The sequence below is a fragment of the Drosophila suzukii genome, chromosome 3, assembly GCF_043229965.1.
Source record: "Drosophila suzukii chromosome 3, CBGP_Dsuzu_IsoJpt1.0, whole genome shotgun sequence".
Taxonomy (NCBI): Eukaryota; Metazoa; Arthropoda; class Insecta; order Diptera; family Drosophilidae; genus Drosophila; species Drosophila suzukii.
Window position 1 is genome coordinate 66,249,496 of NC_092082.1, and position 16,065 is coordinate 66,265,560.

The 16,065-nt window shown below is 42.3% G+C and overlaps 5 protein-coding genes across 11 annotated transcripts; 3 read left to right on the plus strand and 2 right to left on the minus strand.

The window, feature by feature from the left end:
- Positions 1 to 751: 751 nt before the first annotated feature.
- Positions 752 to 6,876, plus strand: LOC108016353 (probable multidrug resistance-associated protein lethal(2)03659). The gene is made up of 9 exons (XM_036819344.3): positions 752 to 1,124; positions 1,660 to 1,745; positions 1,806 to 2,111; positions 2,247 to 2,455; positions 2,515 to 4,091; positions 4,155 to 4,600; positions 4,671 to 4,936; positions 4,995 to 5,924; positions 5,983 to 6,876. Exons 1-9 carry the CDS (start codon positions 1,048 to 1,050, stop codon positions 6,025 to 6,027), a joined length of 3,942 nt encoding a protein of 1,313 aa, XP_036675239.3. The 5' UTR covers positions 752 to 1,047; the 3' UTR covers positions 6,028 to 6,876.
- Positions 6,877 to 7,191: 315 nt separating this feature from the next.
- Positions 7,192 to 8,246, plus strand: PIG-H (Phosphatidylinositol glycan anchor biosynthesis class H). Its single transcript, XM_036816915.3, has 3 exons — positions 7,192 to 7,687; positions 7,908 to 7,985; positions 8,044 to 8,246. The coding sequence occupies exons 1-3, from the start codon at positions 7,229 to 7,231 to the stop codon at positions 8,170 to 8,172; spliced, it is 666 nt and encodes a 221-aa protein (XP_036672810.3). The 5' UTR covers positions 7,192 to 7,228; the 3' UTR covers positions 8,173 to 8,246.
- Positions 7,858 to 8,689, minus strand: Kmn2 (kinetochore Mis12-Ndc80 network component 2). Its single transcript, XM_017081094.4, has 4 exons — positions 8,597 to 8,689; positions 8,407 to 8,534; positions 8,253 to 8,348; positions 7,858 to 8,192 (listed from the first exon to the last, which is right to left on the minus strand). Exons 1-4 carry the CDS (start codon positions 8,601 to 8,603, stop codon positions 8,136 to 8,138), a joined length of 288 nt encoding a protein of 95 aa, XP_016936583.2. The 5' UTR covers positions 8,604 to 8,689; the 3' UTR covers positions 7,858 to 8,135.
- Positions 8,690 to 9,025: 336 nt separating this feature from the next.
- LOC118876746 (transmembrane protein 245) lies at positions 9,026 to 13,836 on the plus strand. 6 transcript variants are annotated; one of them, XR_011604310.1, is made up of 10 exons: positions 9,028 to 9,245; positions 9,344 to 9,890; positions 10,144 to 10,749; positions 10,805 to 11,345; positions 11,562 to 11,764; positions 12,145 to 12,554; positions 12,616 to 12,768; positions 12,949 to 12,978; positions 13,469 to 13,743; positions 13,776 to 13,836. XR_011604310.1 is itself a non-coding variant. In XM_036816723.3 (9 exons), the coding sequence occupies exons 2-9, from the start codon at positions 9,366 to 9,368 to the stop codon at positions 13,626 to 13,628; spliced, it is 2,628 nt and encodes an 875-aa protein (XP_036672618.3). In that variant the 5' UTR covers positions 9,028 to 9,245; positions 9,344 to 9,365; the 3' UTR covers positions 13,629 to 13,836. The 6 variants fall into 6 exon arrangements, 5 of the variants coding, with proteins under 5 accessions (XP_036672623.3, XP_036672618.3, XP_036672619.3 ...); XM_036816723.3 differs by having other exon boundaries at positions 13,469 to 13,836; XM_036816724.3 differs by having other exon boundaries at positions 11,574 to 11,764; positions 13,469 to 13,836.
- LOC118877558 (1,5-anhydro-D-fructose reductase) lies at positions 13,634 to 15,807 on the minus strand. 2 transcript variants are annotated; one of them, XR_011604311.1, is made up of 6 exons: positions 15,607 to 15,807; positions 15,076 to 15,256; positions 14,572 to 14,699; positions 13,948 to 14,507; positions 13,776 to 13,885; positions 13,634 to 13,743 (listed from the first exon to the last, which is right to left on the minus strand). XR_011604311.1 is itself a non-coding variant. In XM_036816729.3 (5 exons), exons 1-5 carry the CDS (start codon positions 15,676 to 15,678, stop codon positions 13,837 to 13,839), a joined length of 990 nt encoding a protein of 329 aa, XP_036672624.3. In that variant the 5' UTR covers positions 15,679 to 15,807; the 3' UTR covers positions 13,634 to 13,836. The 2 variants fall into 2 exon arrangements, 1 of the variants encoding a protein (XP_036672624.3); XM_036816729.3 differs by having other exon boundaries at positions 13,634 to 13,885.
- Positions 15,808 to 16,065: the final 258 nt, after the last annotated feature.

Sequence of the window (16,065 nt, forward strand, 5' to 3'; positions counted from 1 at the left end):
ATTTCGATAGACTTTAACGCGCCTATCGCAGCTTTTTTATGAACGGCGTTCGATATCTGAGAACATTTTTCTCAATTTTGAACCAAGTTGTTCGTCGGTAGAAATTTTACCAACACCGTTTGATTTTCGTGAGCAAACGTTCGAAATGTGAGAACTAAAAATGGAGAACGGATTGTTCGCATTTCATGAAAAATGTTCTTGATTTTTTTCGTTCTTTTTTTTCTGGGTGTTGGTAATTTTAGTCTAAGTTAGCTTCAGGAAGCACCACATGTAAATCTAAATGTAGATTCCAATATTAAGGAATATTTTTCGGGTATAGAAGATTATTAATATACTCAAGAAAATAAGTTTTTGCACTGCAATATTTTAAATAAAAACAGAAATAAATTTAATATTTGTATGTTAAAGGTGCGATCGTATTTACCTTTTAATTGAAGTTGTTGTTAGGGTAATTTTAGTAGTTGCCCCAATGAAAAATGTAATGAAATGAAATCCTTGAGTTACAATTTGAGAACAAATCGAGTTAAGGAAGTTAGAGTTGTGGAAGTTTGACTGTATTCCTAAGATGCAATAAAGTCTAGACAAAACGCTTCTTCAGACAATTTTTATTTTTAAAGAGTTGTTGTATTTTTGATAAACTACCGGCTAAATTACCACTTAAACCTGTAAACTAAATCTTATCTTTCTTATCTGCGGAAAATTCGGCACTACAATCCAATAGTAACTCAACTGTTCGCTAGCTATTAACATGCAGAACGTTTTGGTGCGCGGACGGATAGGTGCTTGAAAATTAGTAATTAAATGCAAATATTACCTATGAATTCCCCCGTGTTCAATAGTTTGATTATTTGTGATAACGGGTTTACTCATTCGAATAAAAAAGCGTCGTAAGAACTGAATTTCATGATTTTTTCCCACAGTTTATTGACGTGGAGTTTTTGGCGCGGTTAAACAAACATAATATATTCGATATAAGAATTCTCTACATTATTAATAAAGTTTTTAGTTGTAAATTACTCCTAGATCAGTTTTTATCAAGTGTGTAAAATGCAGTCGTTAAAATCCGAGGATCTCCCGGAGAATCCGAGAGAGCGATCGAACATTTTTTCGATATTAAGTTATTGGTAAGATAATGCAAATATGTGACACCATTACGGGTCGATCCACGTGAAAAATGACGTGCACGTAATTTGGTGTCACCCCTCTAAAAAATTGTACATTTTTTTCGACAGAGGAAACAATTCCTTTTTTTATCATTTTTATATTCTGGCAGTGACTATTGACTTTTAGACTTGTAGACTTGCGCTGGGCCAGAATCTTTAGAGTCTGCATGCTAATATTTTCCTAAATCGTTCGTACGATTAGACAGACTCTGATTGCGATCCTATCCTCCCAAGAATACGATAAACTTCTTTGCTCTACGAGTATCAGAACATAAATGGAAAACTAGAGACCCGATTATTAAATGACTGCGAAACTTTTACTGTTTAATAAGCTTAAAACCTAAATAATATACTTAGGACTAAACGTTTTAAAATAATCCAAAATCACGCTTACTGGTTTTAAAATATAACAACAATTTTTGAAATTTCTCGTGTGGTGACCCCAAAATGCGTTAAACGATTTGAAGTGGAATGACCCATACCTATCTTAATTTAGGTATACCATACCCACTTTTAAAAAGGGTCGAAGAGTCACATTGGATACAAAGGACCTCTACAGGGCCTTAAAAGAACACAAGTCGGGTAAGATGGTCGATTTTTTGTTTACATTTAACTTTGGCACTAATTATATCTATTTTAAAGAGACCCTTGGCAACAAGTTATCTAGTGCCTGGGAGATAGAACTGGAGACTCACAAGGAGAAGGCCAGTTTGATGAGGGTTCTATTGCGGGTATTCGGCTGGTATTTCGGTTTCCTTGGCGTAGTTCTTTTCGTCGTGGAGGTTATTTCAACTGTGCAACCCATTTTTCTGGTGAAGCTTATATCTTCTTTTAACGACGGCTCGGATTCTTTTGAACCAGCATATGCCTATGCGGCCTTAATGATATTGTGTTCCGCCCTCACCACAATGATCAAACACCCCCACTCTTTCGCCATCACTCATCTAGGTAAGTTAATAACACTTTCCTTCCTTTGACTTTGACTTTTTCCCTTTTGCGGTTCTCTTTAATACATGGGTTCCTTAGCTATGCCTTACTTGATTTAACGTTAAATTAAAATCATATTATTTTGGCCTTTTGCAGGCTTTAAGATTCGGGTGGCTCTGAGCAGCATGATCTACCGGAAGAGCCTCCGACTGAGCAAGACGATTTTGGGCGAAATATCGTCCGGGCACATAATCAATTTAATTTCCAACGACCTAGGCCGCATGGACACTTTTCTTCAATTTACACACTGTCTTTGGTTGGCCCCACTTCAGGTGCTAGTGGTAACATATCTTATGTACCAAGAGGTGAGTTGTCTGAATTTATTGTCCCCAATAACTTAATTTAATTTTAAGTTCCTTTGCAGATTGGAATCGCCGCCGTGCTTGGCATGTCCTTCATGCTACTGTTCATACCCCTGCAGATGTATTTGGGCAAAAAGATATCGGTGCTGCGACTGCAGACCGCTCTCCGGACGGACAAACGAATGCGGATAATGACTGAGATCATTTCCGGTATGCAGGTGATCAAAATGTACGCCTGGGAGCTTCCCTTCGAGCGGTTGGTTTCCTACGCCCGCAGGAAGGAGATCAATGCCATCCGGCACGTGGCCTATATAAAGGGCACCCTCTGGTCCTTCAACAAGTTCCTCGCTCGCGTATCTATCTTCCTCAGTTTGGTGGCCTTTGTGCTACTGGGCAAGTTCCTCACGGCTGAAGTGGCTTTTCTGATAACCGCATACTACAACGTCGTGAACACCAATATGACCGCTTTTTTCTCATTGGGAATGACGCAGACGGCGGAGACCCTAGTTTCCATCAAGCGTTTGGAGAAGTTTTTGCTATGTGCACAATCAAAAACCTCGAATGACACAATAGAAAACACTCAAGACATAAACGATCTCCAGGAGGCTGAGGAAAAGCTTTTAGGAACAACGAATGGCGTCATTACTACTGAGGAACCCCTTCATTCGAAGGCGCGTTTATCCATAAGGGGACTTAGAGCCAAGTGGGATGCCAGCGCAACGAATTACACACTAAGCGGAGTAGACCTGCAGGTATCTCCTGGCACTTTGTTGGCCATTGTGGGTCACACTGGCTCCGGAAAATCCAGTCTGATCCAAGCTATTCTAAGGGAGCTGCGCGCCGAATCTGGCGAGATCAAGATTGATGGTTCCATATCCTATGCCTCCCAAGAGCCGTGGCTATTCTCCGGCACCGTGCGCCAGAACATCCTCTTTGGCCAGCCCATGGATCGTCGGCGGTACGATGCTGTGGTGAAGGAATGCGCTCTGGAACGAGACTTTGAGCTACTTCCGCTCAAGGATAAAACCATAGTAGGAGACCGAGGAGCTTCCCTGTCCGGCGGCCAGAAGGCGAGAATCAGTTTGGCCAGGGCGGTCTACCGGCAGGCCTCCATCTACTTGCTGGATGACCCACTCAGTGCGGTGGACTCCAATGTCGCCCGCCATCTCTTCGAGCATTGCATGCGGGGCTACCTGCGAGAACGCATCATCATTCTGGCGACCCATCAGCTGCAGTTTCTGCAGCAAGCCGATCAAATAGTGATCATGGATAAGGGTCAGGTTAGCGGCGTGGGCACCTATGAGGAGCTTGTAAAGTCGGGCGCGGACTTTGGCAGCATACTGGTTAAACCAGAAACTCACGAGGAGCCGGCGGTAGAACTATCAAGAGCCCCCAGTATCACAGATCACCGGCGCAGCAGTTTAAAATCTGTCCTTTCTAATGCGGAATCCTGTCCAGAGGCTGCCCCGGAGGAACAGGTGATCAACCTTGAGCGTAAAGGGATGGGTCGCAGTGTCCTGGCAGTGTGCACCGATTACTTTAAGGCAGGAGGCGGACTCCTCCCCTTCGTTGTGATGATAAGCTTCTCTTTGGGCTCCCAGGGCTTAGCCTCGCTGGGAGATTACTTTCTGTCGCCCTGGTAAGTGGTCTTTATATAATTAATATTCATGAAAATTCAAAAGATTAACTTTTTCTGCTCTAGGGTTTCAAAGACAGCTGACAGTTCTAAGGGCGCGGGAGATGTAATGCAAGACACCTATATATTTACGCTGATTACAGTGCTTACCATTGTTGTGACCGTGAAACGGTCCTTTTTGTTCTTCAACTTGGCAATGAAGGCCTCTGTTCAGTTGCACAACGCCATGTTTCGTGGAGTGTGTCGAGCCTCCATGTACTTTTTCAACACGAACCCTTCGGGTGGTATCCTAAATCGGTTCTCCAAGGACATGGGTCAAGTGGATGAGATGCTGCCCACTATAATGATGACCGTCATCCAGGAGTTCCTCGCTCTTGCCGGCAATATAGTTGTGATATCCATTGTTAATCCTCTATTCCTCCTGCCCGCACTCGCGATTGGTGTAGTCTTCTATCACCTGCGCACTTTTTACCTTAAAACTTCGAGGGATTTAAAACGTTTGGAAGCTAGTAGTGAGTAATATCTAACGGAGTATGCATTAGTACGAAAGAATACCTCTTAAAACCTGTCCTGTTATAACAGGTCGAACACCGGTATACTCTCATTTAGCTGCTTCTCTTACTGGTCTCTCCACCATTCGAGCCTTTGGAGCTGAGAGCATTTTGGAGGCGGAGTTCGATAGCTACCAAGATATACATAGTTCCGCTGCCTATATGTTCATCAGCACCTCGCGCGCCTTTGGTTATTGGATGGACATGTTCTGTGTGCTCTATGTAGCGATCGTCACACTCGGCTTTTTCATATTTCCGCCTGTCAGTGGAGCCGATGTTGGTCTGGCCATAACCCAGGTAAAAGCCATGCAAAATTTCTTCTTCTTAGGATATTAATTCGTTAAATCTTTGCCAGGCCATGGGTCTGACGAGCACAGTACAGTGGACTGTCCGCCAGTCGGCCGAGTTGGAGACCACAATGATTTCCGTGGAGAGAGTGCTTGAGTACGAGGACATTGAGCCAGAGGGAGCCTTGGAAGCTCCGGCGGATAAAAAGCCACCCCAGTCCTGGCCAGAAGAAGGGAAAATAGTATTTGATGAGCTGAGTCTGCGCTACATGCCGGATCCAAAGGCGGAAAACGTGCTTAAGTCACTAAGTTTCGTGATCAAGCCAAAGGAAAAGGTAGGCATCGTAGGTCGCACTGGCGCGGGCAAGTCCTCGCTGATAAACGCCCTCTTCCGACTGTCCTACAACGATGGATCCATACTCATAGACCAGAGGGACACTAACGACATGGGTCTGCACGACTTGCGTAGAAAGATCTCGATTATTCCCCAAGAACCCGTTCTGTTCTCCGGCACAATGCGATACAACTTGGATCCCTTCGACGAGTACAGTGATGAAAAGTTGTGGCACTCCTTGGAGGAGGTGAAGCTTAAGGATGTGGTGGCCAATTTGCCAACTGGCTTAGAGACCAAAATCACCGAGGGAGGATCCAACTTTAGCGTGGGTGAGCGCCAGTTGATTTGCTTGGCACGAGCCATTCTGCGCGATAATCGAATCCTCGTGATGGACGAGGCCACGGCCAATGTGGATCCCCAGACGGACGCCCTAATTCAAGCCACCATTCGGAACAAGTTCAGGGATTGCACTGTCCTAACGATAGCCCATCGATTGCACACTATAATGGACTTGGACAAGGTGCTGGTCATGGATGCTGGAAGAGCTGTGGAGTTTGGGACACCCTTTGAGCTTCTGACGGCAGCAGATTCTAAGGTGTTCCACGACATGGTCAAACAGATGGGTCAGGCCTCATACGACGGCCTTCAGAAAACAGCTCAAAATGCAAGTGCTTGCTTTTCTTAAATTAACATTTTCATACCTTATTCATTATTTATTTCAGGCCTTTGAAAGTGCACAGAATCAGGAAAGAAGCCTTTCTTCTTAAGTACTTTTGTTCGTTTAGCTAAAAAAAATGTTGTTTAAAGTAAATCAAATCAAATCTCAACTCAATCACAACAATCTCAACCCACTATCAATCGGTGTAAATTTGGAACTTTAGTAGTTCCTGAAAAATAAGAAAGATTTAATTTAATATTTTAAATTATGAAATGTTTTTATAGACAGACTTATCATCTTTAAACACAAATGCTGCAAATGTCGCTGGAGTCATTAGCGTGAGCTGCTGTTAGAATTAAACCTTTGCCATCTGTAACGATATTTATCGTTCCTTCATTTTTGAGTCGTAAACATAAAGATAAAAATCTCAAGTAATATTTGAAAGAACTAACATTTATGGAGAGAAAAAATGTACTTTCTTATCAACTACCTTATGATCAAGCCATTTACTCTGCTTATCTTTTGTTTTATATGTTAATCGCAGGAAGACTGCCCGGTACCACACTACTATAGAAAGCATTCTGTGTTATATTCTGTGTGAAATTACAGTACTCTCTTTAAAACTACTTAAAAATTTGTAAGTCGACATTTAAGTCAGTTTAAATTTGAAATTCAAATAAAAAACGAAACTATGACAAACAGTTAAAATACTTGCTTAAAAATTGAAATAAATATGGGTTGATTAAAGCAAAAAAATGAAGTCATTCGGAAATATTTCTTGCACTGAGGGGGGAATACGCAGTCTAAATTTAAGAACAAAATTCCTAATTCTTACAATAGGAACAAACTTTCTTAGGAAAATGTTGCCCTTAACCTTAAATTAATTTAGACGACAGCGTGTCTTAGCGACTTTGGATCTGTAATGTTTCTTAAGTAGAGCGCATTTTAAAGTGTTTATTTTCTTCAAGCCATATAAAACATTCCTAAAATATTGTTTTTTAATATAAGAACATTTTGTTGTAGTTTAAGAATATTTGTTCTAATTTACAGTTTATGATTAAACCTTCTTTACTTAAGAACTTTTCCTCAATTTTGGAAGGCTTTCTTTTCTCTGTGTAGGCATAAGAGTTCTAGTACTTATACATGTTCTTCTTACGGAAGAAAATGGCGCTGATGCGGAATTCGGTCGCTGTTGCAGAAGCTCCTTCTGTCTGAACAGGCTATAACTCGTAGCGACATTTTTTGAAACAACGATAGTATCGCATAAGCGTAAAGGTTTGTTTCAGCTGTAAAGTACACAGAGCTAAAAAATGGAACCCCAAGTAACGATCCACAGATATTATAGCCGGCAAGCAAAGTATGCCGGTTCCGTGGAAGCGGATTTGGAATTGTGCATCAGACACTGTGACGGCGACGCGGTCCGCATCGAATTGGTGAACCGGCAGCATGGGGTCCAACTGCAGCGCATGTTGCGCCGGTTGCTGCTGCTCGTCTTCCTGGCCATCGCATACTTTGTCGGAGTCTGCGGATTTGAGGACAGAAGAGTACACATCCTCCAGCCTCGCATTCTGTACCCTCTGGTCACAAGTTTTGCCATGGCCATCCTGATACTCCGCTCGACTCTTAACTTGGTGCAGGCGGAGCGACTGTTCTACAGCTGGGACATGGCGCTTCAGATGGAGACGGTGCGGTCTTTCGGCAGGGAAACCGTCTCGTGCGTCCAAAGAGGACACATCCAGGACATAGTGCTGAACGAAGTCATTGAAGATGTAGGAACTGCACACAAATCTAACTTGCAAAATTGCAATCTTTTGTTATTCTAAATTCTAAAAGGATATGAACTCATTTATCAAAACATGCCCTGAAAAATCGATGGGTAATTTGTATAAATGTTGTATTCTACTCATTACTCAAGATTCTCAAGAAAATTGGTTTCAAATACGTTATTTACTGATTAATTATGTGATTTTTATTCTATTTCGCTAATAGTTGGACGTGAAGTACATGCTGATATTACGAACGAAAGGGAGCCTGTTCAAGAAACGGCCCATTGTACCCCTTTTCAATGTGAGTACTTGTCTGATTTCATTATCCTTGTTCTAACGTCACTGCTCTTTATTCCCAGAGCCAATCCCCATCCTTTGAGTGTCTGCAGCACACATATCGCGTGCTGCATGGATATTGGCTAAACAGCACCAAGGATCGATCGGAGCAGTCCTACAGCAAGGACAAACAGTCCCTGGTGAAGTCGTAGTCCTTCACTATGTCGCTAATCTGTTAGTGAATGTGCCTATTAAATATAGAGACTGCCAAAGCGTATTATAAAAATCTTACCTGTATTTTGGATGGAATTTCCTCGTCTTCGATGGGAAGGGGCGGTAGTTGTGGAACTTTCAACTCGGATTTTACTATGTTGAAATCGGCCCGAACCTGCGGGATTGGATATATATTTATAGGGCTGCGCTATTGAGATTGCACCACAATATACCAAATTGTTGAGTTCCGTTCTGAATTTCTGTTTCAAAACTTGGCGGTAGGTCTTTAAGTAGGCGTCCTTGTTGCTGTTCAACTCCTTTTGGATGTTCTGCAAATCGAGCAACTGCTGCAGCGATAAACCTGCCAATAATGAATCTCTTATAATCTTTTGTAATAATAATAAAATATTTATTCCCGCTTACCTTCCATGGCGTCTATTTTTTTGTTTTGAAAAAAGACAGTGTTGGAAAGCGTCGAACGCCGTGACAACAGTGAACTCTCGTTAACTTTTACATTTATACATCCTACAGGTTTGGGTATTAAAACGTATCTAATCGTTCAGAATTTTCACAAACACAAGAAAACATTTATTTAAAACGAAAAACTGATATGTGTTTAAAAATTGTTACACATATATTTAATATTAAAACGAACATTTTTACAGAATAAAATATACTATGTTCCAACAATCGTTTTATAGCTATGGTAATTAATTTTTACAAAATGAGCAATTCAAATATTTTTGAAAACTCAATAATTTATGTTTTACTCCGATATTTTTGTGCTTGAAGCGGGCGTCCACTGTGTATCGGCTTCTTGCCAGTGTTGCACAGCGTCTCCCTTCACAGCCCTGCCCGCCTGACGTAATTGCCAGAAACGACGTATTTTTGTTTATGTGTGCCCGCTCCCCCGCCCCTCAAGAAGCGAGTGGGAAGCTGCTGCCGCCCGATCCCGATGTCCACATCCAGGTGCGGAAAATATTAACTCCGCCACTTCCGCCGGAATCCCTCCCAGCCCCCGATGCCAATCATCTGTTGCTGACCACAGGAACACCACGCAAAATCATCAAAAGTGAGTTTCCGATCCGAAAATAGTAATTCGGGTGTGCCCCCCACATGGTCACGGTGCTCTAATCCGGTTTTTCCATAATAACATTGCACCTATTCTAGCTGAAACTAAAACAAAGAAAATATGAATCGATCTGAACCGATTCCTATCCGGAGAGACCGGTCTTTCGACAGTGTGCTCAATCGACTGCTCCGGATGAGGTCCCAGAACCATGAGAGTTTTCGCGCTGCCATGTACAACTTCCTAATCGCCGCTGGAGTGGGGGCCTTCGTGGCCGTGTGCTTCATCCTCGGGCCCTTCGTCCGCCCGCTGTTGTGGGCCTTCCTCATGGGTGCCGTGCTCTTCCCGTTCAAACGGCGGCTGGCGGAGAGTGTAAACGGTTGGTTCCAGCGCCTGGAGGAACGTGACTCCAATGTTCTGGTTTCTATCTGCCTGTCCCCGTTGGAGGCCACTGAGCACTGCGGTCGCTTGCTGATCGGATGGCTCTGCGAGCACTGGCAACTACTCCTAGCCGGATGCGGAGTGGCCGGGTGCATCAAGCTGTTGGTCCTGTACGCGCCCAAGGGCTTCCTCTTGGCGCTCTGGCACTGGATAACCTTTTCGCACGGCCTGTTCGTTCAAATTATCGGATTCCTCAACGTGTACGTGGTATGTAGCTGGTCGATTTTTCAATGGTGATTCATTGTGCTAGGAACATTTAAACCAAACTCTAAAACCGGTCACAAATTAAGCGTGTTTCTTGTCCCGGGTTTCACAGATGATCTCTTTGTTTATTGACAATGTTTATTGGTGTTCAGATAGTGGAACGAAACGTCTCATTCAAATGGGGAAAAGTCAGACCTAGCAAAAGGGACTCATGATACTTCAGATTACGTTCTGACATATTTATTTTATTTCACAGCTTATCTCCCTGGTTGTGGTCTACTTGACCTGTGTGCACTTCTTCTGGACGCCAGAGAACAGCGCTCATTTCGTGGTCGCCGGTCAGTCCATGTGGATAGCCGTGGCTGGCTATCTGAGCAGCTTCCTTGGCGCTCTCCAGGTGCCGGTTTTCCTGCTGGTCATGGCCTATGTAACAGCCTCTACGGCGTATCATCTGCAGACGATAGATGATTCGGGATCCTACCTGCATCGCCTGCAAAAGTTGTTCGACAAGAACGATTTCGAGAGATCGCTGAGCAACTTTAGCATTTGCGGCAGAACCAACAATGAGCCACTAAGTCCGGGTATGCAATCGGATGTGGAGGACATCTCGCTGAGCGACACGGTCGACTCCACGGACACATTTGATGCCAAGCCGGGAACAGAAGCGCCAGGCCACCAGAGCGATACGTTCTTTAAGCTCCTGTTCTACGCTTGTCTGGGCACTTTCCTTTATCGCAACGTGTGGATGTTTATACTAGCTGCTATTCCAGTATTCCTGCACCTCATCTACACAGTGGGAGCGTACACGGGTATTACCCAGTTTGCTTGTAACAAAATCAGTGAAGTTTACGCAGCACTGCGAGTGAGATTTGTAAAACTACTTATACTATATAAAGATAATGTCATAAACATTGCAGTCGTGGGCCATCGAACACCACTCCGCTGTGCTGCCGCTGTGCCTGCCTGGCGTTCTGGAACTGAACTACAAGATCAATACTATCGTGCGGGACTCGTTGAAGTCCTCTGTAGAATCAGTAACTTCCATCCTTATGATCATTCTTATGTTGCTCATCATCGTATTTCTGAGCGTGTTCTTTTGCGTGAACATATACTCGGAGACGATTGAGGTTGCTTACCTGGGCAAGGATCTAATTAACAAGACGATCACAGATCGGCCTGAGCTAATTGATATCTTGCCAGCGAACATGCAATCGTCAATCGATGATGCCTTAGACAATGCACACCACTATGGTCGCCGCAAAATCGAGACCTACATTGACGACTGGCTTGCGGATGCTGACAAAGTGCACGCCACCAAGCTGAAGGAGCAGATCCTCGACGTGTGGGACAGACTCATCCAGTATTGGATCGATTTTAACAAGGCGGGCACCTCGTACGGTCCGCGAGTACCAACGGATGCGCTGAAGAGTACATTTGGGGAAATCGTCGACAATCCAGGTAAGACCTCGATAACCTGATGTGGGCTTCTTTTTTTCTTTTTTTGTCCCGTTTTACTAATTTATTTTTTGAGTTCATTTTCGGGGTTTATGCATGGGTTGAAGGGCTTTTGTTGAGATCTTGCTCGCTTTATCCATCCCGTAACAATCGTTTGCGTCTACGAAATAACTCATTCTGTGTTGCATCTGCTAACCAACGGCCGTTTATTTAACCAAGGACATTTTAAAGAGCTAGTTTTAGTGGCAAAACAGGGCATTATTGGCTGGGCGCAGAGCAACACGCAGACGATCCTCGAGGTTGCCGAGTCCTTGTGGCACATTATTCGAACCAATCTGTCAATGATCATGGGCGTGACCGGAGAAATTCTATCGCTAGTACTATCTGGTGGACAGGCGTGCATTGAATTTATATTGGACATGGTAAGTGTAAAAAAAGGTTGCTTTACAAATGTAATTTAAATTGATATTCGTTATATTAGATAGCTTAGAAGCAAAAAGTTACGTATCCTAACGGTTCACTTTTTTCTCAAAGCATTCAAGATATGGAACAGATCCAAAATTATATATTGGGATGTTTCTTACAGTATGGTATCTTCAATACAAGTTATAAATGTTATTTCAAACATATTCTAAAAGCATATTGACGATTTAGAGTAGCATTGAAATGATTTGACATATTAATTCAAATTAACTTAGTGAAAAAATTAAAAAGCTTTGTAACTATTACTAAAAATTGAATCATCAATTTAAAGTAGCAAAATTGTAATCTCAGAAAGTAATTTCAATATTTCTCTATTTAGATTGTATTCTTCACGGCCCTGTTCTATCTGCTTTCAAGCAGTCAGGAGAAGTACGCGCCGCTGCAGATCACCAAGTACCTGGGTTACTCCAGTTCGGGGATCAAAATTGCCGATGCCCTGGAGAATTCAATTACCGTGGTCCTAATTTCCATGTTCCGGTGCTCGACATTTACGGGCTTGTTCACCTGGTTGGTGCACACGATTTTTGGGGCCCGGATAGTATTCCTACCGTCCGCTTTGGCGGCCATGCTGGCAGCGGCTCCTTTTCTAGGCAGTTACTGGTGTGCGGTACCAGCCTTTTTAGAGCTCTGGCTGGCCCAGGACCGGTTTTATGCAGGACTTATACTGTTCCTGCTTCAATTCTTTGTGCCCTCATCTTTTGAAACGGCCATATATGCGGACCTAAAAGGGTGAGTCTATTTTTATAACCGCACAGATTTAAGGTTTTTAATTTTATATTCGACTTACTAGTGGTGGACATCCGTACCTGAATGGTCTGGCCATAGCCGGAGGCATGTATTGGATCGGCTGGCAAGGAGCTATCTTCGGACCCTTGATGCTTTGCTTCTTCATCGGTCTCTTCGAGGTGGCCACTCTGGCCATGCGCAGCCATCAAGATCCCAGGTAACTTAGACTTAAGCAGCGATTTCGATGAATTTGTTTGATTTGCATGCAAAGTATGAACTTTATTAGACTTGTGCTGCCCAAGGATTGAAGTGAGTGATTTTGCTGGCTTGCTTTGAATAGATTTCTTCTCTTCGTATGTGTATCATCAATTAATGAAAGTACCTTAATATATTCCAGGAACAGCACTGATGAGGAGACACGCACCACGTGAGTTGGCATGGGACAAAAACTACGAATTTAATTTTAATACTCGAACTGCAAACTAACATAAGCTGTGTGGCCAAATACCTGACAATCAAAATGAGATTGGCCCGAATATCATACACTAGAGTTAGGCTGTAATTTTCCTTTGACTATTGTTGATAGTTTCTCAGTTGCTAACCTATTCGCTTTGCAATTTGGTTCTATCTTGTACTAAAATTTGTAAGTATTCAAGATTCCGTCTGAACAGCAAGCGCCCCTTATATCTCTCGTATCAATCTTAATGATTTTACATACAATATGTACCTCGAATTGTTTGTAGTCGCGAAACATTTCCAAAGCCTTTAAGTACCGATATTGTGCTCGCTACTAATTGCTTAATGTAAACTTGTGATTTGTTTAATCTTAGATACAAAATGTGTTGCAAATATATTTCTATACTAACTGTAACCCACGCTGAATGCAAGATTTTCTTAATTTGAAAGTTATTTTCCAGCTCAATCGCCTGTAGGGCCAACGAAACCGCTAACGACAGCACAACGAAAACGAAAGACGTTACAGATGGAAAGTCTGTGGCAGGGGGAAAACCTGTTGAGCTAAAAATTGTAACCAAAACCAAAACATTTCACCTGTTGAACGCCAAGGAAAAGCAGTAAAGAGCTTTAATTTCGATCATTTATGAAGTATAGTTAACATTAAATACAGAGTATTGAAATATATACGTGGATAATATGACAGCAACCTGGCTTCAAAAATTCGTAATAGGGAAAGCTTTACAATAAGTGCAATATAATCGTAAAATACTTTCCGTATTTTATAAAAATATATCCTTATTTTTTACGCTTTTTAAAAGTGTTATGCTGATTAGTTGGTGTACTGATTCTTGAAGGTGAACTCCGGATGTTTTTCCACACTGCAAGAAAAATGTGGTATGGCTTAAAATGTAACCAATATAGCAATGTTACGTATTCATACCCATGGAAGAAGGCGAAGTCACAGACGCGAATGTTCTTATCCAAGCTGGACAACTTGGCCACCTCCTCCGCCGTCAGTTCAAAGTCAAAGACATCCAGATTCTGCTTAAGGCGATCCGGATTCGTGCTCTTGGGAATGGCGGCCACACCAGTATCGATGATCCAGCGGAGCAGCACTTGGGCTGGCGACTTGCCATGGGCGGCGGCGATCTCCTTGACCTCCGGGATGTCCATCAGATCTGGCAGATCCCTCACGATGCCGGCACCTGCGTTAAACTTGGCGATTCCCTTGGATCCCAGAGGGGAGTAGGCGGTAACGGTCACTTTCTCGGACTGGCAAAAATCGACCAGATCACGCTGTTGCAGATAAACATGGTGTTCGATCTGGTTTGTGGCCGGCCGGATCTTGCAGTTCTTTAGCAGGCGAGCAACCTGATCCTTGCTGAAGTTCGAAACGCCGATGGATTTTGTCAGACCCTTCTCCACCAGAGACTCCATAGCCACCCAGATGGCGGCGTGATTGGTAGTCACGTCGACCTCCATCAGGCCATCCTCGCCAACCTTAAAATCAAGGTGAAGATATAAATGTTATATATGCATGTATGTTCAAAAAATGCCAAACTACCTTAAAGCTGCCATCCTCGTTGATAAGGATGGTAAAGGGAGTGTGCACCAAATACAAGTCTACGTATTCCAGCTGCAGATCTTCCAGCGACTTTTTAATGGTCGGCTCCACCTCGTGAGGGCGGTTGGCTAGAAGGAGGAGTAATTCACGTATGGAGAATGCAAATTATTTATTTTTTCTAGATGGATATATGTACCTAAAATAATTTTTAAGATTACGTTCATCCATCATATGAAATCGCTGATAACAAAACTATTTTAAAATTCTAAATTGGAATGTTTAAAAATTTTCTTTTTGTGTTCTGTAAAAACACGTAATGTCATTATCTTATCTTATTCACCGGATTTTTTCCAGAACATCAAGATTGTTATGGTGAAATGTTATTTGATTCGGAGGGCTATTATTATTATTTTATTCGAGGACAAGTTTTTAGGAATTATAGATATTTGAGACCTTCCATCAAAAATGTAAATAGAATAACATACATAAGTACAATTTACTCACAAACAGGTGGCACCTTGGTCACAATGAAGAGCTCTTCCCGCTTGACCTTTCCGGCGTCCAGCCAACGTTTGAGGACCCTTCCGATGGCTTTCTCATTTCCGTAGACTGGCGCCGTGTCTATGTGGCGATAACCAGCTTCCAAGGCCGCATCAATGGCGGTTTCAATTTCCTCATCGGATGCCTATAATGTGGTAATGTTTATGTGGTTTAGTGGCTGTGATTATATATAAATAAGTTGATTGTATCTACACTAATAATAGACTCTGGCCTTTTTTGATCCCAGACCAGAGAAAGTCAAATCCATTAGCCCAGCTGCATATGAATAAAGGTTTATTGTTTGTTTTTGAAAACCGGTCCAAAGTCGGCAGAACAAACAGATTCGGTTGATTGCATCGGAAACTCCAAGAGATTTAAAAGACGTGTCAGCTATTTTTTCAGGTCGTTCATTAGTTGAAAAAATATTGACAAGAATCCATTTACCACTAACTTATAATTTATAGAATTTACAAAAAAAATCGTGATTGTAATTACCTGCCAGGTGCCGATGCCAATTACGGGCATCTTCTCTCCATTGTTGAACGTTAGGAACTTGGTGTTGACCATTTTACTTTATTTCTGGAGTACTTGTATTACTGAGATTAACTGCAGAAGCTGCTGGACAACCTGTTGCTTCAATGATTGGATTGGAATAAAACAAGAATTTACGTCCCCATTCACCGGCTATGGTTGTGGAGGTATACAAAAAAATATCGTATCGACATATCACTTTTTAAAAAAATATCATATGGAATAAATATTTATCGGAAGTATCGATATATGCAGCATTTGTAATATATTTTTAGTTACATTAATTGTTCGGTTATATTTAAAAGGGAAAAAAAGCAAAAGTAACTTTAATAATTAAATTGAAAACTATTGAACACATAGGTGAGTTAAAGACTTAAATTACTAACAATGGAACTTGGGTTCTGAAAGGTATAGTTTTATATG